Source organism: Lepisma saccharinum, chromosome 4 (genome assembly GCF_977018435.1).
Source record: "Lepisma saccharinum chromosome 4, izLepSacc3.1, whole genome shotgun sequence".
Classification (NCBI taxonomy): domain Eukaryota; kingdom Metazoa; phylum Arthropoda; class Insecta; order Zygentoma; family Lepismatidae; genus Lepisma; species Lepisma saccharinum.
Genome location: NC_139232.1, coordinates 73,671,827 through 73,697,057, shown reverse-complemented (window position 1 = coordinate 73,697,057; position 25,231 = coordinate 73,671,827). Strand labels below are relative to the sequence as shown.

Here is a 25,231-nt window from a genome sequence, read left to right as displayed (position 1 = left end):
GATACGAAAAATGGTAGAAAAACAACGTATTCAATAGGAAGTGTAATTTCAGCCTACATGTCAAATATTTGCAAATCTTATTGCCAAATTGACATCTACAGTTTACTCTATCCACTTCGTCCATCTGATACTGGTTGTCTGCGACACACTAAACAGTTGACAAAATAAAAATGAAAGAACTCAAAATTCTAAGTGTAAGTAACACATAATTTGTAATGTATATTCAGGGCATTATGAAGCAAGGCAGACAAAAATGGTTGAAAATACAGAGATATAAGTAGTAGTAAAACGAGCTCTCTGACTACTATGTTTATCTATGCACCGGATACACATGTAATAATTTGCAACTGTAAACATGGTAGTATATTTGCTGTTGATTCATTTACTAGGTTGTTACTGTGGTTGTACGTATTTTAGCCATAATGTTACAACGTGAACCTCGGATACTTCCGTTATTAGCACCACAATACCACAACACATGTATCAGGACACAAACTTGTAGATATCAACCTTGCAACGAAATTTGCAAATATTTGAAATGTAGCTGGACGTAAACAGCCACATGTAAGCTGTAAGTTAAAAAGAAAAATGTTGTTAATGATGATGATATTTGACATGTAGGCTGAGACAAAATCTGATATTAACACTTCATTTTGACTACATTGTTTTTCTACCATTTTTCGTATTGTTGGTTCACTTCTGTCTTTTCCTAGAATGACTGCTGGGCTTCTGGCACTGGTAGGTTGTGATACCCTGGATGTTCAGTCATTTGACAGCTAATAATGTAATTGATAGTCAGTCATTTTTCACATAATTTCTGTGTTCCTTGCAACACTGCCATGCACTGTTTCATTGCAGAAAATGATGTCACAGATCCAATCATGTTGTGTTGGGTTGCCATAATTCAGGTGGCAAAACAGGCTTTTTTGAACGACTAGAGCCGAAACGACGCACCAACGAGTAAAACGTTACTGAGAAAAGTTTTTTGTTTTGATATCCTCTATATTTCTGTGGTCCGTGGGTGCCATTAAAATTACACCCTGTATATATGTCAATTACTGATCTTACTGATCTGATATATCTATAAATGGCATGTAGTTTAGTGAAGAATTCTACCAATTAGTTTTTACATTTATGAACAATAATGCATAATTCATCTCTCCTGGTTTTGTAAAGTACTATATACAGTATTGGCCAAATTATTGGACTCATTCTAAAAAAAGAAGCATATTTCCTTGTTTTGAAAGTGAAAGTGTTCTAACTAAATATATTTGATGATAGTTATCACTTTTTATGGGATTAAACTGTTTGTCTGCTTCGATATATTCTTGTTTCCCACAACCCTTTTTTTTTTTTTTACTGTGTCCCAATAATAGATGGCATCATGATTCTTTGCATATTTACATAAATGCCTGGAACAATACATACATTGTTCACCATGTTATTTATGCTATTTTTTTGGTTACAACGAAGCAAATAATATTAATTCTGGTTGTTTTAAGGGTGTTCTTTATTTGTATCTTTGGAGCAATGTGTAATTTCATAAACAACGTGGTTTGAAGTTTCGAAAAAAGAGTAAGGAGGAATTGTACACAAACAATGATTAACATGGGCTCAAAAAGAGCCAAAGGTGGTCACACGAAGTACTGACAGTACTTGCAGTGTGTATAACAATGCAGTGTACCACAAAACATTAAATCTGTTGAATTTCTGTACATAAAGTGAGTTAATCTGTGTTCCATTTTTTCAACTAATGAGCAATAATATGGCCAATACTGTATGTGTGTGTGTGTATATCCCTCTCTCTCTGTGTGCGTGTGTGTGTGTGTAGTTGGTTTTGTAGAGGTAAAATCCATTGTAGTCACCTTGTTACATACATTAATTAATGAGGTAACGAGTCATTCCAGTTCCTCTGGAAACATTTGTAATTTTGTATCAGATTGGTAAAATATCAGCATCAGTTAATTTCTATATCAGTACTTTATCAGTACCAGTATAAATTTCATTCCTACTGCAGTTTTCTGCTAAAATTAGAATGCCACAAAATAAGTTGTTTTTAACTTTGATCAGCATTCACCTGTTCTATAATGTTGTCCTTAGCAGTGTTCTCGTATATCTTATACATATTACATTACAAAGAAATATAACTGAAATGGTGTGCTTCATTCTAGCCTGTTTTTATGTGTATTACTTCAGGAAAATCTTTAAACATAATGGACTGCATACTTTAAACATACATATTTAAGCTAGATACATGCTGTGTGATAAAGTGTGGACATATTGAATGCATATGAGGACTGTAAAAAATATATCTTCTAGAGTTTGTCTTTCACTTGGTTTATTACATTTCATGTAACTGGACTGTTTAGCTGATATTTGTGATGGAATGGTTATCACAGCATGTTATGATGCATGCTAGGGGTCTTGGGTTTGAATCCTGGCCAGGGTGTTCTTGTAAGTGTCCCATTAGTAATTTTATCATATCATCATTCTCGTTTTTGCAATTAGCCAAAAGTGCTAGCAAAGCAACGTAAAATAACCTAATTTAATCAATCAATCGAGTAACTGAACCATTTAATTATATCAATTTCTTGAAATTTTCACACAATTTGTAATTAACCCTGCATTGCTTTTATTATTTTTCAGTTGATAGTCAGTGCTCCATATTGGATTGTAAACAAAACAGGACTTCCCCTTCTGTTTAGACAAGAGGGTGTTTCTCAAGAAGCTGCTGGTCAGTTCGAGGAACATGAAGTAGCTAGGATGGTTGAACCTCTTCTATTTTCATTCGCTGATCACGATGCAAGTCCCTCAGTTACAGTTCGAATAGGGAAAAACCTACACACCGAAGGCAGTCCACAAGTAAGTATACCAAACATAATGAGCAATAATATATTTCAAACTGAAATGAAAATATCGAGAATTCACATTAAAAGAAATATACATAAAGTAAGGGAAAATATAACAATTTGGAGATGTGTTTACTATATAACCACAATGTGACACATGAGTTCTAATCAGTGCATTGGCATGTTTAATATCACAATGTAATTCAATATTTCCCCTCTCTGCAAAATACTTAACATACAACTGAATAAGTGACAAAGAACTTGAATTGCATTTATTTAGTAGTAAGGTTTTAATGATAGGACATACCATCGTATAGCACTGTCACAACCTAGGGGATCTGAGATGGTTGAGGTTGCCCATAGTCTAAAATTACCATGATAAAGTTACAGATAAGATTACATATCATTTATGCAAAGAGACCATGCAAAAGATTACATTTTGTCATTTTAAAGCCTATAGAATTTCCAGTAATTTTTCTTGCTACATATTTCTCTCTATCAAAAAGTCATTTCAAGTATAGTCTTTTCTTCTTAAATTTTATTCTGAAATTATGAGAAAATGGTTCTATTTAGAGTAAAGTGCAAATAACCTTTTATATTGGGTATACTGTAAGGCAGGGTTGCAAAAAGATCATGTCTCTTTGTTGATTGGTATAAGAGATATGGTTGAAAAACTAATCATGCATAAAATCTAACATAGCTGGGGAAATGTGCAACCATAGCCAACCAACCTAGCTATTCAGTTATCGTTATCAGTCAATATAGGCATATCAGTTTATCTGTAAAATTACTGATTATTTTACCAATCTGAGATATCTATAAATCTCTTATAATTTAGTGCAAAATTCTGCCATTTTGTTATAATTTTTATGGACAATCTCCATGCCCTACTTTTAAAAAAAGTAAATGTCTAAATATCCAACTTCTTCTGCGCTGTAGTCACCTTAAAACATGCATTTATGAAGGAGGTCAATGATCCATTCAGGTTCTTCAAGGACCATTTGGAATTCTATATTGGATCAGTTTTATATCTGTACTTTATCGATATTGGCCAAAATTTCATATTGGCCCATCCGTAATATCTGTAGATAGATCTGTCAGAGTCTGTTAAATTCATATCAGAATTAGATTGTTAAAAAATATATTTCATTGTAAATAGTTCCTTTAAATTTTTACTTACAGTGGAGCCAGCATATTAACCTTAATGCTGGAGTTGATGTGTTGAGACTCCAAGTCTCATTGCGTGACTCTCGACCTGATTATGTATACATTCTGGGTGTGAACACAAGACCTGGGAGAGGGAGATACAGGAGCACTTTAATTGTAACCTTGTCACCCAGATTTCAGTTACACAACAAGTCAAGCTATCGTCTTCAGTTTGCACAGAAATGCTTTGCTACCACTGTGGTAAGTGAAAAAATATTTAAGCTAGCTATTCCTGTAAGCAAAGTGATTTACGTAAAAAAGAATTCAAGACAGAAATATGTTTGTGTTTTTCTATGGAAATGCTTAAATTAGGTGGTTGTTTATTTCATTAAGATGGACTAGAAAGGAATTGGTAAGGATGGTCGAGTGTAATTTTTTTGTATTGCAGATTTACTTTTGAATCTCAGTGTTTCATAAGTACAATCATATGAATTTTTCCCTTCTATTTTTTTACATTAGTTGTTGATGCAACGAGATATTCGCTAATTGTGGGAAATATTTTGTTTTATTTTCTGCAGCATTTCTCAGGTTCTACAGATCTTGCTGTGGAGATGAAAGGGAGATAAGAAACTAAGTTCTGTAGCTTAGGCTTGTGATTTAATAATTAACAAAAGAAGTTTACTTTTGTAAGTGAATTTTGCATGTTTTTTGGAGTAATTTCACTTCAGGGTTGCTGCTTTTGCTGATATTCTCAACCTCAATCTATTGCAGAGAAGTCCCGGTTCGAAACCTGGCCTGGGCATGGATGTTCGTGAGTGTCCATTCATCATATCATCACTCATCCCCATCTTCGCAAATTAGCCAAAAGTGGCACAAAAAGCGAAGTAAAATAAAGCAAATCAAATCAAATATTGTTAGACAGTTGTGCTTTGTCATATTGTAGAGATCAGAAAAAAACAAACATGAAATGTACATAAGTACATAGAACCCGAAGAAAATTGTAGTAATAAAACATCACAAATATGCCTTACACTTGAAATGAAATGATGTTGCCGGCATGTATAGACTTTTTTTTTTAAATCAAATTCTGTTGTATGTGAACTGAAATTTGAATATCAAGATATAGATTTTTTTTGTTGTAGGTTAAATAGTAGTACATGCAGAATATCATTTATTCACAGGACACCAAGTATATATAATATATTTTTTATTTACTCATTAAATTTTCTAGTCACGATTGCTGATAATTTTTTTCAATCTTATATTTTGAATAAGGTATTTTTCTAATGCAAAATTGATCAGTTATCCATTAAGTAACAATGAAATGAATTGATCAATCTTTTAATGAAATATTAGCCATTTTATATGGACATAGTTATTGCTATTGATAAATTTTATGTATGTACAGTGGAATCCCAATGTTATGTTTCTGGATTTTGCATTTTTCCATCTATCCCAGTGATCCAGTTGGACCATACAAAACCAATGTTCCATTGCACTTGATTGATATCTACAAACATCATATTATTATTTGTTTCCTTTTCATTGTCACTTTCATGCCATCTATTTCTAGACTGACCCAGGAGCACAAGCAACTCATCTCAATGCTGTACCTGATTGCTATGTACCTTTCCACTGGCCTCGTCAGGATAGAGACCAGTTGCTTTGTTTACGGCTACCAGATGTACCGCATTGCATATGGTCTGGAGGTTTTTTTATTGAAGCTGTCGCATCCTTCCACATCAATGTGAGGTATGTAAAGTACCAATCGGAGTTTCAGATCATTATGCGTTGTCTTAATTTGGTTAACTCTCTAAGTGTGACTGCTATCCATTGTTCAAATTGTTAATCCTTAATATGTATATTTGTTGGATTTCTGGCAGTGCAACTTTTCAAGGAAACGTGCTGCACTAATCTAAAATTTAGGGATGTAAGGGGAGACCTTCTGGTAAGGCACCAAAAAGTCAACCTCACTTCCACATAGTACACCCCAGTATAATCCTCTGTAGGGGTTGTCCTTCTGTGTGCTCCTTTAGAGCCTCGGCTTTTACTAGGTGACAGTATTTTGGTCCTCGCAGGCAGTATAGTTTTCAATCATCTTAAGCAACGAATGAATTAATTAGTTTTAAAAATTGAATAAGGAAGTTTATAACTTTGATATTTTCTTGTTAGAGGTCTGTCCTCAACTTTGTTTTAATTAAAGGGCATATCCCCATATTGTGTGACAGGCCAATATGGCCTATGTGCTGAAGTGCTTGTAATATCAAATTCAATCAAATCAATAATCTAAAATTTATTACTGTGTAGTTTGTTGTTTCCTATACCTAACCACTATTTATAGTGTCCATAGTAAGAATCGTAGACATATCACACATGTTCATGCAAAAGCCACCAACTTGACCAAGCTACCAACCATGCAAAGGCACAGTCGAACTTGGAAGAACTCTGGCATCAAATGGTAATTACATGTACACACCATTTTCCTCTGCCTACATTGAGAAAAAACAAATATTTTGGGTTTTCCAAAAAACTTGAAAAATCCAGTGAAACAGTGTTCTAGCTTCAGAAATATGAGAATTATTCACCACAGTGTTGCAACCTATTAATTTCATACCAAAGATGGAATGTCATCTGGTAATGTAATTTTATATTCTATTTTTGAGTGGAAATACTATGAGTATTATCATAGTATAGATTATATTAATTAGTATTGCAGTAATTCTACATTTTAAAAGAAATATACACATTTTATAAAGTCCATGAAAAAAATATTATTAAATGTCTTATCAATCTTTCAGTCTTTCAATCTTTCCACTTGGCAACAGTAAACATGCTGGAGCTTGAGGTAGCACAGTGACACATAGTTGTGCATATGCAAACTCTTTTTACTAATCTTGAAGCTATATTTATGCATACATGCAGTGTAAGATTGCAAGTAGCCTTAGTGTGCATCTTTAGCAAGTAAGAATTTCACTGGAAGGACATTACACCCCCCCTTCCCCCATCCTCTGATTCAAATTGTAATGTGCAATGCATGATTACAGAAAGCAGTGGTAAACAACACAACCCCTCAATTTTTATATTAAAGTAATTAATAATGAATGTTGATATTTCCATTTTTTAAATGTTCTGCATCTCATCACTCTTTTATGTTTCAACTATACTTCCCCAAAATATGATACAAGGGAAACTCATATTTTGTTGCTTTTCTTCTTGTAATCCACTTTTTAAATTTTTTTTTTACTTTTTTTTTTAATTATTCGTGTACACTTTGAATAACATGTTAATTTTTCTTTTCTTTCAGAGATAAGGGGGGAAAAGCATATTTTCTTCGGGTTGAGATTGTGCGACAAGGAGCAACTTACTTTATTGTATTCATTGATGCAGACACAATGCCTCCACCGATAAGAATAGACAACTTCTCTGAGGTGCCAATTAATTATTTTCAGGTAACGCGAGTTCTTTAATACGTATAATATTCTTGGCAATTAATCACTTTATATTGTTCATTCTTATGCTCTTGGTTCATATTTTTGTGTTGCCATTCACAAATATGGTTGCATCTCTTAATAAACATGAAACTTGATATACATCTTAATATTTTAATATTTGCAAATTAGTCCATCTAGAAATGTTCATCATACGAGGGTCACTATTTATATTTTGAGCCTAACAATGAAAAAAAAAGAATTTGGCATTGAAAACTGCTTTATTGTTTTTCGAAGTATTCTCCTTTATGGTCAATACACTTTTGCATTCGTTCGAACCATTTGTCAAAGCAGTTTTTCCAATCTTCTTGAGACACCTCCATAACATGGTTTTTGAACGCATCAACGGCATCTTCCGCCGACGAAAATCGTTGTCCACGCAATTTATTCTTGACATTCGGGAACAAGAAGAAGTCATTGGGTGCCAAATCAGGGCTGTATGGCGGATGACCCATCAATTCGATTTTTTGACTGTTCATAAAGTCGGTTGTTAGACGAGATGTGTGACAGCTGGTATTGTCTTGATGAAGAATGATCCGACGGCGTTTGTTTGTTTTCCGTATTTGACCGAAGACCTCTGGCAAACAAATTGTTGTGTACCATTCAGAGTTGACCGTTCTACGTTCCTCTAAAGGCACAGTTGCCACTTGACCAGTTTTCCAGAAAAAACAGGCGACCATTTGTTTTGATGTGCTTCGACCGCAAACAACTTTTGTTGGATTGGGTTCATCTTGAAACACCCATACAGTCGACTGCTGTTTATGTTCCGGCTCATATGCATATATCCATGATTCGAATCCCATTACAATCTTATATACGTCTTTTGAAGCACCACGATTGTATTTATTGAGCATTTGTTTGCACCAATTGACGCGAGCGTCTTTTTGAGTTTTTGTCAAATTGTGTGTGATCCAACGAGAACATACCTTTCTCACAGCTAAATGATCATGTAATATTTTATATATGCTGGTGGAACTAATGCCTATGGTTGCCTCAATCTCACAGTATGTCACATGACGATCTTGCAGTATTAGGTTTTGCACAGCATCAATGTTTTCTTGAACAACAACTGATTTTGGACGACCTTCGCAAATCTCGTCGGTGAGCGAATGGCGGCCACGATTAAATTCGTTATACCAGCGTTTCACAGTGGCAAAGGATTTGGCTTCATCGCCAAATGTGGAAGTAAGTTGATCGATGCACTCTTGTCTTGATAACCCACGTCGAAAATCGTAAGAAATCATCGCACGAAAATGTTCACAAGTTAATTCCATTTTATTGTTGTCGCGCAATCTCCAAGGCAACATAAACAACACAAATCAAGCTATTGACAAAACATTTGAAGTACGTTATGGTCAATAATGCCAAACGATTCCGTGCAAACGTCAAATCGTGCCTAACTTCAATCAGTGTTGCCAAGGCTCAAAATATAAATAGTGGCCCTCGTATAATTAATAGTGGTCACTTTAGGCGATTTTTTCGAAATAAAGGAACTAATTCATAACAAGCTGAAATTTGGTATGTAACGTCTTTATAGCATTAATAACAACATACCAAAAGTCCCTGGCGATCATCTGTACGCTAAGTCCGCCGTATTGGAAAATGGCAGACAATGAAAGTTTTCATGAAATAAAGGAACTATAATTCATAACAAGCTGAAATTTGGTATATATCATCCTAGTGACATTAGTAACAACATTTTATTCTGAGAAACCTCTACCGTTTCCAAGATCAACTACCTGCAGAATGTAAACTTAGACTAGTTCAATCTTTAATTTTTCCACTATTTGATTATTGTGACACTGTGTATGGGTCCAAACTTGCGAAAAAACTCACCAGAAAAATTCAAATCGCACAAAATGCATGGCCTGGATAAACGCGATCGCATCCTTCCCATCTTAAACAGACATAATATTTTAACAATGGCCAACAGTAGGCTACTACACTATCTATCTTTCATTCATGAACTGCAAACTGACCATAAACCCGCGTACTTATTTGAAAAATTTTGTAATCGCAACACAATTCACAGACATGGGACACGTCGTCACAACGAACTTGACATTCCTCACCATTCGACTACGCTATATACCTCATCCTTTTCTATATCTGCCCCGAAAGCATGGAATGCACTACCAACAAATGTTAAATCCATAAAACTCAATAAGAGTTTCAAAATTAAATTGAAAGAAATGCTTCTACAGGAACAGCAGCAGAACAGTAGCACATACTAGAAATGAACTGGCACTCAACAAACGACAAAACACTCATATTCTATAACTGTAACTATTAGAATTTTATTAATATCTTCAAATTATTATTATTATTATTATTATTTACTCAAATGCAACTTTATGTTAACATTTACATTTATATTTTCTTTTCACATTTGTATTTTTTTCCTTTTTTAATATTTTCTTGTTCTTTCACATTTATATAATCCTATGACTAATATTACTGAAATGAGAATATTTGTAATTGTAGGTAATGTGAATTTTTTATTTCTCTTTAGTGTAATCAAGCTTTCCATCTGTACTCATATATTATCATATTATATTATATATACTTATATTTTCTTATGTAGCTCATGACAAGAGTTAGGTGGTAGAGCAGCCTACAGCTGAACCTCGCCCGCTAAATAAAGGAATTATTATTATTATTATTATTATTATTATTATTATACCAAACGTTTCCGGCAATCACCCTGCTGCTAGGTATGCCATATTGAAAAATGGCGGATATATTCCAGATTACACCAACTAAAGAACTTATTGAAAATAGCTTGCTGTTGGATATATATATATATTTCTTATAACTCTACTAACATAAATTACAGCATGTTAAGTTTTCTGCAGATCATTGACACGGTAGGTAACGGTGCCATATTGGACGCATGGCGGATAATTTCAATATTTCGCATTAGAATGGAATTGACTTGTAACAGAATGGAATTTGGCAAATGGGTTTGGTATGTAAGGTATGACAATATTCTTTAATATTTGCCGTCTCATCAGGCAGGTTGTTGTTTTCACGTGTCACGTTCTGTTCACAAACTAAATCACATTGTCACTATCGTAATGCACTCCTGTAGGTAACACACCACAAAAGACATGCCTGAATCAAAGAGTTCGTCGTTGGTATCGTTGTCATGTTGATCATAGACATCTTCACCGTTGTCTTCTCTGGAAACACTGAAATCAAGAATGAACCGTACAGGAAACATCTTGGTAAGGGACACATAATCTGCTTGCATGCAACTACATTCTCCATCACAGTTTTTGGAAGAACCTTATGAAATAAAATTCAGTATACTGTTTGGAGCAGGTGTGTCAAAGTGGTGACTGGGTCTATAATTTGATCTTCTAGTTTCAGGTGTCAGGTGATTTTCTCGCCAGTCAAATACCATTTTTAAGAAATAATAGATAGAAAATCCACATTTATTCCTCGCTTTTCTTCAAAGTTAGTAGAGGCAAGCATTCCTGTAAAACTTTCCCCTGGCGATACTGATGCCCTAATCGTTCAACATGCTATTGTACACAGTATTAGAGGTTCTAAGGTACAGATTTGTTAGTTATTCTCACTGCCTTAACTCACTCAGAACATAATGTGTTTTTCTTTGTTATTTTTTTCTTATAGAATCTGGGAAAGTTACGATACCATAAGGTATTTACAGTTCAGCATAATCCGTCTTACTCAGCTAAGAATCACATTTTTTTCCTTCATTTAGCCAGTAGATTCGATATTTTTTCTCTTTATTCAAACAAGGAAATAAAAAGTTTTAACAAATACACTATACACTTGACAATTTTCAATGACAGTTCGGCAATGCCAGACGCTATTACAAAAGCTCGAGATCTCTTCCTCTTAGCCTTTTATGGTGCGTCCAAACAGGACGTCTGTTAATAGCTTCAGACAAGAGAAGTTTGTATCAAAAAGGAAGTTAACATTGAAATCCTGTAACAAACAATATACTGAATTTAATTTCATAAGGATGTACCAAAAAATGTAATGGAGAATGCACTTTCATGCAAGCAAACTTAAAATGTTTCAGATTATGTGCCCCTTGCCAAAGTGTTTCCTGTACGAATTTCATACTTGTTTTTAGTGTTTCCAGAGAAGACAATGGTGAAGATGTCAATGATCAACATGACAATGATACAAGCCACGAATTCTTTGATTTAAGCATGTCTTTTGTGGTGTGTTACCTACAGGAGTGCATTACGATAGTGACAATGTGATTTAGTTTGTGAACAGAATGTGACACGTGAAAACAACAACCTGCCTGATGAGACGGCAAATATTAAAGAATATTGTCATACCTTACATACCAAACCCATTTGCCAAATTCCATTCTGTTACAAGTCCATTCCATTCTAATGCGAAATTTTGAAATTATCCGCCTTGCGTCCAATATGGCGCCGTTACCTACCGTGTCAATGATCTGCAGAAAACTTAACATGTTGTAATTGATGTTAGTAGAGTTATAAGAAATATATATATATCCAACAGCAAGCTATTTTCAATAAGTTCTTTAGTTAGAGTAATCTGGAATATATCCACCATTTTTCAATATCGCATACCTAGCAGCAGGGTGATTGCCGGAAACGTTTGGTATGTTGTTACTAATGTCACTAGGATGTTATATGCCAAATTTCAGCTTGTTATGAATTACAGTTCCCTTATTTCATGAAAACTTTCATTGTCCTCCATTTTCCAATATGGCGGACTTAGCTTACGGGTGATTACCGGGGACTTTTGGTGTGTTGTTACTAATGTCACTATGATGTTATGTACCAAATTTCAGCTTGTTATGAATTATAGTTCCCTTATTTCATGAAAACTTTCATTGTCCGCCATTTTCCAATATGGCGGACTTAGCATACGGGTGATCGCCGAGGACTTTTGGTATGTTGTTATTAATGTTATAAAGATGCTACATACCAAATTTCAGCTTGTTATGAATTACTTCCTTTATTTTCCCTGTTTTGACTGCACTATAATATTAATGACAAATTTTGTGTTGTCTGTGATTTAACAAATGTTAACAATGGTGAAACATTTTGTTGCAGGCTTTAACGGAATAGTTAGAAAGTACAATTGCAATCCATAAGAAATGTGTTTATTGTTAATAATAACAATAATGATAATAATATAATTATAATAATAATAATAGTAATATGAGCTAGTAACCTACTCTGAGATCTTTAAGATTCCATACTACTACTACTACCGTGCGTTCATTTCGATCTTCAGCCAAAAGATTGGGAGAAGCGTGGCGGGCGGCGCTGACGGAGATGCCGACATTTGCGGCCTGTAATGCCCGCTTATTTTTATGGACATATGCAGACATTTATATAAATATTGCAAAACGAGCACTAACCTATGTTATGAGAGTACGGTTTTAATTTTAGTAGCTTAGTGGCTGTATGTGCTGATGATTTTGACATGCCCATCTCCTGTGAAACACGGCGTAGAGGTTTGTTTGGAGAACGTTCTAACGCTGCACCAATTTCATCGAGTTTTGCTTCAGTTAGAATCCATCGTTTTTGCTTAGGTGTTTTAAAATTTAACGATCCAGTTTCTCGTAATTTAAGGACAAGATGTCTAACCATATCTCTATGTGGAGGTGAAACACCTGGGAATTTCTGTACAAATTGCCTACACACGTCTCGACACGAGTCTATTTTCACGTAAGTGTCATACATTAAAGTTCTGTGTTCTAACGTGAACCTTGCGGCTGGCATTGCAATCGTCTTACTGACACAACACACACACACAATGCAATAACACAAAAAAGTAACGGCAAATAACCAAGAATAACACTCATGCGCACAGTACGAAATTAACACGCTCTTGGTTTACATGTGCTTGCCACTATATTCAGAGCTCTGTCTTCATCTAGTCACGAAGGAACAAAAAACTCGAGCTTGTAGATTTCGGATTACAAGGAAGCTCACGGAAACCATTGACTTTTAACGGTTTCGTCTGCAACGTAATCTTGATACAGTGTTGCACATTCGAAACCTCCAAATGATCCCCATGGCCACAAAACTCTTTCAAGGATATAAACTTAAGCAGGACGTTACTGGTCAAAACTATGATTAAAATGTTTTATTATCTGTGGCTCTTAACATCGTTTCTAAAGCGTATTTATTTGTGTATATAAGGGCAGAACTTGGATGAATTACAGATGATGAATTATAATACAGGTTAGTGCTCGTTTTGCAATATTCATATAAATGTTTGCATATGTCCATAAAAATAAGCGGACATTACAGGCTGCAAATGTTGGCATCTCCATCAGCGCTGCCTGCCACGCATCTCCCGATCTCTCGGCTGAAGATCGAAATGAACGCATGGTACATTATCTTCTCAAGACTTTAACAGCATGAGGAACACTTCCCCTCATTCAGAATGTCAATATCTGAAATCCTTACTATTTATAATTTTTTGTTCGCCTTTTCTTCAGCTTGTTTTTAACAATGGCGATTTTCGCAGTCAGTATTTGTTCTAGGAAGAAGACCTTGAAAAGTTGGGATAGGATGTTTTGTCTCAGTCACTTAGAGGGGATATAATATCCTTCAGTGATATCTGGATAGGCTAATAATAAAAAACTTCCCAAGTACTTTCACGGTCCCATACTGTGGGCATATGGTCTAAGCAAGTCATCATGCTTTGGGCTCTGATTATGGGATGTACGCAAGTTCGAATCTCCTGAGATCTCCTGGGAGGAAGTGCAACAACTTTTCTCCTCAAATTTCGGCCTGTGTGTGGGACTGGTGGCCACCCACCATCATGAAGAAATTGGAGAACTACAAATGAGTAACGTAACCCAGTTATAAGTCTACTACAACGACTGGGGGTTCGTCGTGCTGACCACATGTCATTCCGTAACTGGTTGGATGATCTCACCTCGCCAGATGGGAGCGAGGCCTGTAGTAGGTAGTCCCTGGCCTTCACGGGCAGTTTCACCATGGGTTGTTATTGTTGTTATAAATATTTGAATTGCCAAGGTCCTGCCCTTGGCTTATCAAATTCTAAGCCACAGTCAACTTCATTTCTGCTCAATTTTCACATGTGTGGGGAGAGGTTAGTACTATTTCCAACTCCATGTACAGAGCACCAATGTCATCTCTTTTTAATCTTTGTGACCTGCTCTTCCTTGAACTATTATTACTTTCTCTCCTGGCCAGTGTTCATTAATTGTATACATCAAGTGCACATGACAATTATTAAATGAAAATATACATTTTACTCGTAAAAATAATAAGATGCTTTTTTTTTATTAAGTTACAGCATATTTATGTAAATACTGTATCTAAAAATATCATCAATTTTAATGATAAATCGATATACCTTTAATATCTGATATAGATAGAGTACCGATTAATATACAGGTTTCTGCAGGCCTGAGCCAATACCACTTTGTAAACAGATGCCAATACTCTTACAGATTCCCCAGGACCTCCCCAATGGCACAGTGGTAGTATCATCACCTTGTAATCAAGGGTTCCCGGGTTCGATACACGGTGGAGGAACATAGTGGTTCGGATTCCACTTGAACCTGTAGGTCCAGTCCCGATTAGCCTTACTGCATATAAAGTGGACTTAAAACACCTACTCAATCAATCAATCTTACAGATTCCCATCAATACTGATACTAGTACTTGAAGATTATAACAATTAAAAGTTGTTCAGAATGTTCATTAAATTGTAACATCAACTTTCCATTGCAACTATATCATAGCAATTCTAACCTAATTCTGTTTTAAAATATTCTTAATTTCGCATGAGATAATCATTTAATCAAAATCAATTTCTCCCCGACAATGTTGTTGCAAGAATAATGAAAATTGTGCATTTTGCATAATTTCCATGATATTTGGAATCTACGAAAGTGTCGCACAGCATTTTTGTGGATTCCAGAATAGCATTGACGACTTAAAAACTTGAAGTAATTCTTGAAGCTTTCCTGGCGGCGAGAACTTCTTCATTAAAAGCTTGCATCACAAATAACTACCGTACTGCCAATTAAAAGCTAGAAATAAACTGTTGTTTCATTTCAGAGTGACGTTAGCATTGAAAGCCTGATATCTGTGGTCCGACCTCATTATTCAGTACCTTATGTGTGGGATGAGCCAACCTTGCCTAAAAACATCACATGCATTGCTCCCGGAGGCTCAGCAGCCATGTACAACATGGATAAAATGGGAGAAGGAAGAGAGCTCACCTACGAAAATTTCATTTATATAGCTTTCACAGGAACTTTCAAAAAGTAAGTTTATGTTTTTAATATGCAGTTTGTGCTTTAAGTGTTTTCCAGTCACTCTTTCTTGTGATTAATTCTGGTTTTTGTTTTTGCTCTTTTCTTTCTGCTTCTATCGTCTGTATCAGGCGTTTGCCAATGTAAGTATCATTGTAATATGATCATATCTACAGTAGTTTGCTTTTTTATGTTTTCTTTTGTGCCCAATGTAGAAAATAGTTTTGTACTGGATCATACAGTAAACATACACAGAATTAGACAAAATTTTTAATAATTAATTTGCATGATAATGGCACCTATAAAATGTGCAGCTTCCACAAATTTATGATAGAAGTAGATTGAAATGTGGAAGCAAGGAATACTATTTACCAAGAATAAAAGGTGGCTAGATAGTTCCAAGAAATACTCCAGTTTTAAAGTAGTAAAGGTTTTTGGGTATATTTTATTGTGCGAAATAGTGTTTGTAAAATTCTAGGTGTCCCATTCAAATTTCCTGGCTTTTAATTTATAATTGGAATGTTAAATGCATGTGAAAATTTAAAAAAAAAAAATCAGCAAGTAAGAGCAACTCGTTACGTTATTTGTGCAATGGGTGTGTGTGTGTTGGTGTGTGTGTGTGTGGGGGGGGGGGGGCGTGCTCAGCACATGTCTGTTTTATTATGTTGCCAATTTCCAATCACCTCTGTGGCAGTGGTCAGCATAACGTGCTACAAAGCCAGAGGTCCCAGGTTCAAACAATCGGTTTATAATTGTGCTTCTCCCATCATTTGTGTTGTCATTGTTGCCAGGAGCAAAGTTTCAAATAGATATTTTCATTAGTACATTAAAGATAAAATTGCTTTTTTCCCTTTCTTCAATTTTTTAAAAGGAAGACTACACCTGCATTAGTTTTCTAGTACTAACATATTGAAATAATAGATTATTTTTTTTTGTCACTGCTAAATGGCACCATTTCTTCATCAAAGGCTAGAGTAAGTAGATAAACTGTTGTGGCTATTGTACATGCATGCCATTTCAGTCTAGAATCATTTCATGCTTATATCATTTTGCATTAATCAATTTTCTGTTGGTCAAATATTTTATTGTTATTGCATACTGTACTGATATTTAAGGAAATTTGGAAACTCATACAAAGGCTCATGGTTTTTATCTGTGTTACCCAGTTGTGTATCTTGAGTGCAGTTGTGCAAGTTATATATATATTATTGCTTCACAAAAAATACTGCAAGTTTCCTGTAGTGAAAGAAATCTGCATGCCATCAACTATTTGTTATTATTATGTTTGTGATAGTATTTATTTTAATGCATCTTGGGATTTTGCACAAACTCAAACGTTCTAATTTTTTCAGCAGTGTGCTTTATAGAAACAGGATGCGATGAAGAAGTTCTCTTTACAAGGTGCCATAAAATAGTTATAGAAACACAATGAAAAGTACTTTACATTATGGCATTTCTTTCTTTACTTTTAAAGCGGAAGTGGAACCGGAGAAGTAACATATGACCCTTTGGATATTGGATGTCAGCAGTTGGTCTTAGATGTCCCAGAAGGAAACCGCGTGGTTTTAAGTCGCAAGGAGCAAGGTTGTCGGTCACAGCTGTGGAGGATGACAGGAGAGGGCCATCTTCAGCACGAAGGTAGCAGCCCCCCAAGAGATCCCCGCAGGCGGTCTATTAATCCAGATAATATTTTGGTATTTATTAACTTTTTTCTCACCACCTGTTGTTCCTCATTTTTATTGATGGTATTTTAATATGGGAGTTCTTTGCACACATATTTATCATTTTTAAAAGCTTATCATGATAGCTGTAGTCTAAAAGTGTACATGGTATCCAGTAATTTTCATGAAATGTTTAGTGGATACCATGTTTATATTAACTTTGGACTATGTTTTAATTAAATATACGAGTGAAATCATTTAACTTCTAGAAAAAGTCATTGATTCCAGAATTCTGATGATGATATTCCCATAATTGTCTATAGTGAAGAAGGCATTTTTAATTTTTTTTTAAAAAAAATGATAATGTATTTTAATGAGTGCATTTAAACACAAACGTTACAATAGTGTTTTATAAGATACTACAGTGCAGCATGTTATTGTATTTTATTTTATAGTTGATATTGCTTTTGTGAATTGTCAGCTCATGTACTGTTAATAACTTTTATAATGCTGCTAATAAACACTAAAAATGAAAAATCGGAAGAAAATACTTTAAAAAGCATGCTACTTACATTGATCAGTAAAATCTTCTTCTGAAGTTGTTTCTACCTGTCTACTCGACAACATTCCAAAGTTCTGATTATGATGTCACCAGACTTGTTGCTAGAACATTTTGTACAAACTCATGAATTTGTGCCATTTAGAGCACTGTCATCGCAGTCATATTTTCACATATTTCAGAGGCTTAAGGGGAGGAAATACAATTACGTGCCAATTGTGCATTTATTTCAATATCGTCCGAATGGGCACTGCTACTAAAATAAAACCTGGGTGTATCCAAGAGTATGAATTTCTCTCCATGTTGCAAGTGAAAGGGGTTTTTTATGTTGATTATTACGCTAGACACGATGTTTGAAAAATATGATCAATAAGAATTTTCGGAATCCCATGTATTCCTTATGGGGAATCAACTTCAACATCAAGTTACGACTAATCAAATGGAAGTTTCGACTTTTCCGCTGGTGAAATCCATCTTCAACTGCCCTCTTCCCGTTGATATATTTTTCTATTCCATCGGAAGTTTCATATTCCCAGGAGAACAAATCAAATGATACTCCCATAAGATCAATGCTTTTCTCCTTGCCTCCTTTCAGTGTTGCCAAACCTGATGCGCATAAAAGAACTAAATTTCACCTTAAATGGAGTTAAGACTGACTTCAAGGAGCTAGATTTACAAAGACTGGATAAAGTGCCTCCTAGGGTAATGTTAGTTGTCAAAGGGGTGGGGCACTGCTATTATCGGTAACTCTAAATTGATGACAATTTATTCTTTGTTTTCAACATCTAGATCCGGCGGCATCGCACATCTCAATAATCCATTGATGGTCGTATGAAATCGAAAATAAAGAATTCCCTGATAACAATATTATGTCAATTTCACGTCAAACACTGCACATATAAAGAAGTAGCTGGTAAGATAAAAGGGAGGGGGGGGGGGCGACACAGCCAATATAACAATATCACGTCACGTGCAAAATGTATAATTATGACAAAAAGTTGGTCTATGTAGGCCGAAAACAGTGATGGCATCATAGTGGGGCACGGGGTTGGGCGTCCCAGTTCACAGTCGAACGAGTGTACGAAAGAGCCAGATCTGGCTCCAAAAGAGCTAAGGTGGCACACTGCCACGGACGGAAGAGCTTGGGATCAGACCCGTGGAAACTGTATCACACGCCCTGAAACTGATCAACTGGTGAACATAAGTTTGGAGATGTGAGTAATAAACAGTGATGATGTCAGGCCAGTAATGATGTTATTCATAGAGGCCATGTTCACATTTTCACATTCCATAGTGCTGACCCTGATGGTGTGGTGGTAACATTGTCACTTTGAGATCAAGGTTCAATACCTGATGGTTCGGTTCCCATTTTAAACTGTTGGTCCAGTCCTGATTAGCCCATCTGTGCATAAAGTGGACTTAAAAACAAACTCAAGTTCAATACAAATACATTCCACAGTGGAACATTGCAATATGGAAATTGCTCTCAGCACTGGTACAGGGTGTCTGCCAGTCAAACAAATCATGAAAGTCAAGAGAAGGTAAAGAAATCAACAAGTAGGTCAAGATGTCAACAAAAAGTGCAGAATATTGCTATCACAATGACTGATTGATTTAATTTATTTTACTTTGCTTTTCTGCCCCTTTTGGCTAATCGTGAAAATGAGGATGATTAGTGGTAATACATGATGGATGAAAGAAAATTGCAAATATGTAGGGATGATAACATGAGCCACACAGAAGATTATACTGGCTGTGAGTCAGATGCCAGATTCTCCAAAATGCAGTCCAGGATGTATTAATAGAAAAAGCAAGTTTAATGCTCTTGTTCCATACAGCTTCATTTGGTAGGGGTTTTTCAATAAATAAATATTTATTTTCTTAATTGCTAATTTCCACCTTTACCCAAGTAGGAGTTGAGTAAATAAACATTGAAGGTAGTGTTAAACAGTGTAACGTAAGTCTAACGTTAACTTTAAATTGATTATCGCACTCATGTTAGATTTTCATCTATTTGTTGTGATGCATAGGTCTTGGATATTGCTGGGCCAGCCCCACAACCATTACAGTATGTGCCTCTGGTGTTGAGGAAACCAGACAAAAGGAGAAAATCAACACAAACGTGGCGCTTTACTGATGATGGAAGATTATTCTGTGCTCACAACAACATGTGTGTTCAAGCAAAAGATGGATTTTTTGGACTGAGACCAGGTATGTAATCATTGTTTTGAATTAGTACATTAATCTTGGTACAACTCAATCGCTCAACTATATGCTTTTAACAAGTTGAAGACTACTTGAGCATGAAGCACTTTATAATATACCTTTCATAACTGTGATGCAGTTTTCAATTCTCTCAGGCCTTTATTCCCTTTGCTTCCAGAATTGCATACTGGAAAACATTCTTACTTTGCTATCTGATATTAGCCAATGGTTAAGAACAGGAGATTTAAATCTGTAATCCATTTGTAACAGTCATTAAAGGCATATCTGTGTGACAGTTTTTTTTTTTTTTTAGTAAAATTGCCATTAATGTTTCTAACCGGATATTTTTATAAATATTCTATAAGTGCATAATTCTGCCATGTTGTTATGGTACATACTGGTATAATTCATGTGCCACAGTCTTTGTAAAGTAAATGTGTATTTTTCAATGGCAAAAACATTGCATTTACGTGTATTAATTAAAGAGCTGAATAAACCATGTAATGTTTCCTTTCATTTTTATAGCAGATCAATTGAATATATGTTATCAGTATTGGTAAATTTTATCAGTCTCAGTCAAAATTTCATATCAGTCCATCCCTAATTTCAAGTAAGAGCAACTCAAATATTTTTAATCATTCAATATGGATAAGCATAACTAGTAGTACCAATCAGTTAATAAATGGTGGAAACTATGAGAAAATAGGATGATTCCCCATTCTTTCCCACTCTTCCATAGGCTTCTTAAATCTAACAGTGAATTGTTTATAAATGTAAGACTAAATAAAAATCCCCAGTTTTGATGTTAAAAAAACAGTTTGTTTTGAGTCCACTTTTATGCTCATAGCCTAATCAGGACTGGGCAGTTTAGTTTGAGTTTTAGTTTTAAGTTCACCTTATGTATTGATAGACTAATCAGGACAGGACCTATTGGACCTAGTGTGGGATTCGAACCACTATGTGCCTCCACCAGGTATCGAACTCATGACTCCTCAACTATGAGGTGGTGATGTTGCCACTATGGCATAGGGGAGGCCCAAAATATAATTTAGAAAGTGGAACTCAATCCATTCTGCATGATGCTGCACTGTAAATTAAATCTGGAGACTTTGATTATGGTGTATAAAAATGATTACCCTCCCTCCTCTTCCACTGACATTTAACAACAAGCCATACTTGAGCTTTCAAAATTAGCAATGAATTGTCAATTAACACAGTAAATGTATATTCCATCCATTCAGACATCTAAATTTAACAGTAAACCTTCTTTGGAGCTAACAGGCAGCAGCTAAAAACAATCATATCGTACTCCTATCCAGGAGAGATGGCTATTAATCTGCCACAGTATTTCACTGTATGTCTTGCTTTATTTCCTTGGAAATCATAACATTACTTCTTTCCTGTAATTAAATTCTTTAATACATTGCACACCCAAGAAACCCTATTGTGCAAGCATTTCTTACCTGCATTTTAGTCTCACTCCTTACCCACTTCTTATATTACCAGATCTTATGTTTTTTTTTTTCATTTATGGGCCCCTTGAAAAATGTAAAATCTGGGTTTCACTGTAGTGTTTCTTGTTTTATTTATAATTTTGTTTATTCATTTCCAATAAGTTGTTATACAATGTGTATCAACAAAAGAAAATGCTCAATAATGATATTTGTAATAATTTGCAGGAATGATATTTCTCTATAGTTCCCTTTTCTCTGAACATTGGACTGAGCGAATCATTCATATTTAATATTTTGTCTTTTGTGTTGCTTATTTATGGTTATGTTTCTTTCATACTGTCATTTTTGTCTGTGTAAGAGTGGATAATTCACAATACTGTTGCATGAAGAACAAACTTTGCTTTCAAAGTTGTAATTTCCAACTTTTGTTTAGCATTTGGTGATCTTGCTTAATATATATTGCAGGGCGATCTAACACTGGAGGCACATGGCAAATGTGTATGTAATTTGTTTACATTATCATTTCCAATTAGTATTCTTATGTTTGTGCATGTACATATGAGTGAATAATATGTGTATGGGAGAAGATATGTTAGATGGAAGTGTCATTCTTTATCTTTCATGTTGCCTTTTGTGCGGAAGTTATTGCTGTCCTTTAAAAATAATAGGAGAGAAATAAACATCAGATTTGCATGCATTTAGAACTTAGAAAAATCAAGGTTCTAATAATTATCAGTGTCTTCTGAAGTCAGCTGAAGCTCCTGTATGCCACACTTGCGAACTTTTATTTTTCATGCCTCATTCAATGACCTTGACCCAGTCTCCAACTTCGCCGCCATCTTGATTTCTCTGTTTGGTTATGTATGTGTCTAGCCTTTGCTTGCTGCCTGAGTGATACATTGTTTTTAATTTTACATAATTTACAATATGTATAAAGGTACTTAACAATACCAGTACCTCATTTCTTTCTATAACACATCTGTACAGAAGGCAGTTCAATCTATCATTTGGTTGCTGTTGTATTTAACCCTTTCGAGGCGGAGCCTCCAGATGACAAAAGTAACTGAAGGACGGTTGACGAATATTTCGGCAAACACATATCTTCGTAATAAATGTTCAATAAATAGGAAACCGAATAAAAAAAACCGGAATATTTTTGGCTTTAATCTCCAAGCATCCACCTCACATTTGTCGTCATCGCCGGGTATACTCTGACGTCATTGTTGTGTCGCCAGGCAGATTGTTAAAAGACACAACAAAAGCCCACGTGTTTTTCAAGGCTTTATAAGTTAAAGGGCTCAGTCTTTCAAGTTCTAAACAAGCGTTATTTCAACGCAGTAAATTTGGCTTTGGACAGAAGAAAGGGATTAGAGCTTTGTTTGTCCTGTGTTTTCCACTTAACAACAGGCGGGGAAGTGGGAGGGGGAGCTAGCCTTTCTGTATAGCGTTATTCGAGAGTGTTTTTCGTGGCATCTGTGCCGTACAGGTGGCTACGGTCTTCGGGGGAGGGGAGAGGCGTTGGTGAAATGTAATATGCACTTGCAGGCAAGGAGTTTGGCTGCACAAATTATTCTCTTGTTATCGGGCTATGAACGTGAGTGCTTTTGAAACCTTGTTGTTAGAAGAAAGAGTCTTTTGTGATGACATCTCTTCGGCCAGGAGAAATTCGTGACTTGTTGGAGGAGGGGTTTGACACGGTGGATGAAACAGAAGTTGAAGATATACAGGGTGGTTCAGAAGATGATATACAGGGTGTGCCAGAAGATGATCGACAAGAACCAGAAGAGGAAGGGGGGAAAGATGAAGAATTAGAGGAGAATGAAGATAGTGGTGATGCGAGTGTAGTGCAGTGGGAAGAAATGTGGAGGGGGGGGGGGTAGACATCGGGGAGGTGGCAAAATGTTCTTCCTTTCTCTGGACAGCCAGGTGTAAGAGTTCGTGCCCTTGCGAAGAATCCTACTCCTTTTCAAGCTTTCAGTTCGGATCAATGGGCAAATTTCTGATGGAGTTGTTTCCTGTCAGTTGTGATAAAAATTCTCCTTGACCTTGAGTTTTCTTCTTCTTTTTTTAAAAAATTTACTATTTGTATTATCGTTTTGATAGTATGTAATCGCCATTACATTCAATCAGCGACTATTGGTGGTTTGCCCATATCAATGAGTGCTACGGAATGGGAGTTAGCCAAACTGAAAAAAAAAAGTAATAAATAAATTGAAATTCCTCTGTCTGTTGCTTCCAAAAATGGGTATATATCGACATGTTTACCTTACCAAGTGAAAACTTTGGAAATTCTGAATAAAACAAGCCCTCATTGGCATTTATCGTGTTATTACAACTTTTTTTTAAAAAAACATTTTCCAACATGTTACATTTTGCTTAAAATGAACCCCGTCCTTGGGGAATTTCCATGCATGACGAGTATTTCGTCATGCACCTCGAAAGGGTTAATATTATTTTTTAATAATGTCTTTGGCATCTCCTTCTCCCATCGGGATTTCCTGTGAATATCTTCTTGACGATCCAAGTTTCTGCACATGAACAACCCAACCCACCTTATTCTCCACTGTTTAATTTTCACTACAATATCTGGCTGACCAAACAGTTCCTGCACTTTGGCATTATAGCCTTATTCTCCATCTCTCCTCATCTCTACTGCTTCAGATATCTTTCTCAAGATCTTCCTTTCCCACTTTAACAACCAATCTTCTCTAGTTTCGAACAGGTGTTCTCTCCCTGAAGATGAGAGCAATGCATGCGCTTGAAATGTTGGAAACTATTGCCGATTTAACCTGGCGGGTAACCCGAGAACACCTTTTCGAAACACATCGCCAGGAAAGCTACAATTCCTATTTTCTTCTCTAGTTGTCATTACCCAACATTCTGAGCCATACATGGCTATTGTTGTATATATTTTTATTTTTGTGTCCCTGTTGACATTCCAGGATTTAAACATAATTTGCAATATAATAGCATCGGTTCCCACTCGTTATCATTTCCTGTATTTCTACTGATGTCTTATTGTCTGCTGACTGCTATCAACAGACAATAGCATGTAATGCTTGCCTTGTAATCAAAAGGTATGGGGTTCAATTTCAAGTAGGAGCACATTGCAGTGCTCAGATAACTCATGTCTTTATGGCATGTTGCAATGAGAATGGGGAACTTTACTTTTACCTTTCCCTCTGCCTTACACAAACTTTGGACAGTTTTTTTTTTTTCATTCTCACATGGAAATAGAAAGTCTTGAAGTGAGCGTTCGAAGAATGAATGGATAATTAGTGGATAATTAGCCTATACTATCCGATTCTGGAAACTGCAAATTATAAATGTTTTAAATTCAAAATTTAAGCTTGAAACAAGCTCTAATGTCCCTTAAAAAAAAAAAAAAAGATGAGCACACCTGCTATTTGTTACATAATGCTTGGTTGTATCTAAAGATATCTGGCAGTTACGCGGAGATAGGTAATTTTCTCTGATATACTTACTTTTCATTTTTCCATGCACATTTTCTTCGCGATCAGTTTTGCCACCTGTGGCTTCATCAGGCAGACGAAGCCACCAGACAGGTGGTGAAATCGATTGTGAAGAAAATTTGCATGGAATAAG

At 35.5% G+C, this 25,231-nt stretch overlaps 1 protein-coding gene across 5 annotated transcripts in view; it reads left to right on the top strand.

The window, feature by feature from the left end:
* Vps13D (vacuolar protein sorting 13D) overlaps window positions 1–25,231 on the top strand; it is a 166,383-nt gene that overhangs the window by 117,036 nt on the left and 24,116 nt on the right. For 4 of the 5 annotated variants that reach the window (XM_083120752.1, XM_083120748.1, XM_083120749.1 and 1 more), the window contains exons 51-58: window positions 2,647–2,862; window positions 4,032–4,256; window positions 5,569–5,747; window positions 7,300–7,444; window positions 15,550–15,758; window positions 17,221–17,440; window positions 19,997–20,177; window positions 22,091–22,123. In XM_083120752.1, the coding sequence (XP_082976878.1) occupies window positions 2,647–2,862; window positions 4,032–4,256; window positions 5,569–5,747; window positions 7,300–7,444; window positions 15,550–15,758; window positions 17,221–17,440; window positions 19,997–20,177; window positions 22,091–22,123 (1,408 nt within the window). The remainder of the gene's footprint in view (window positions 1–2,646; window positions 2,863–4,031; window positions 4,257–5,568; window positions 5,748–7,299; window positions 7,445–15,549; window positions 15,759–17,220; window positions 17,441–19,996; window positions 20,178–22,090; window positions 22,124–25,231) is intronic. The other variant, XM_083120751.1, reaches the window with a different exon arrangement.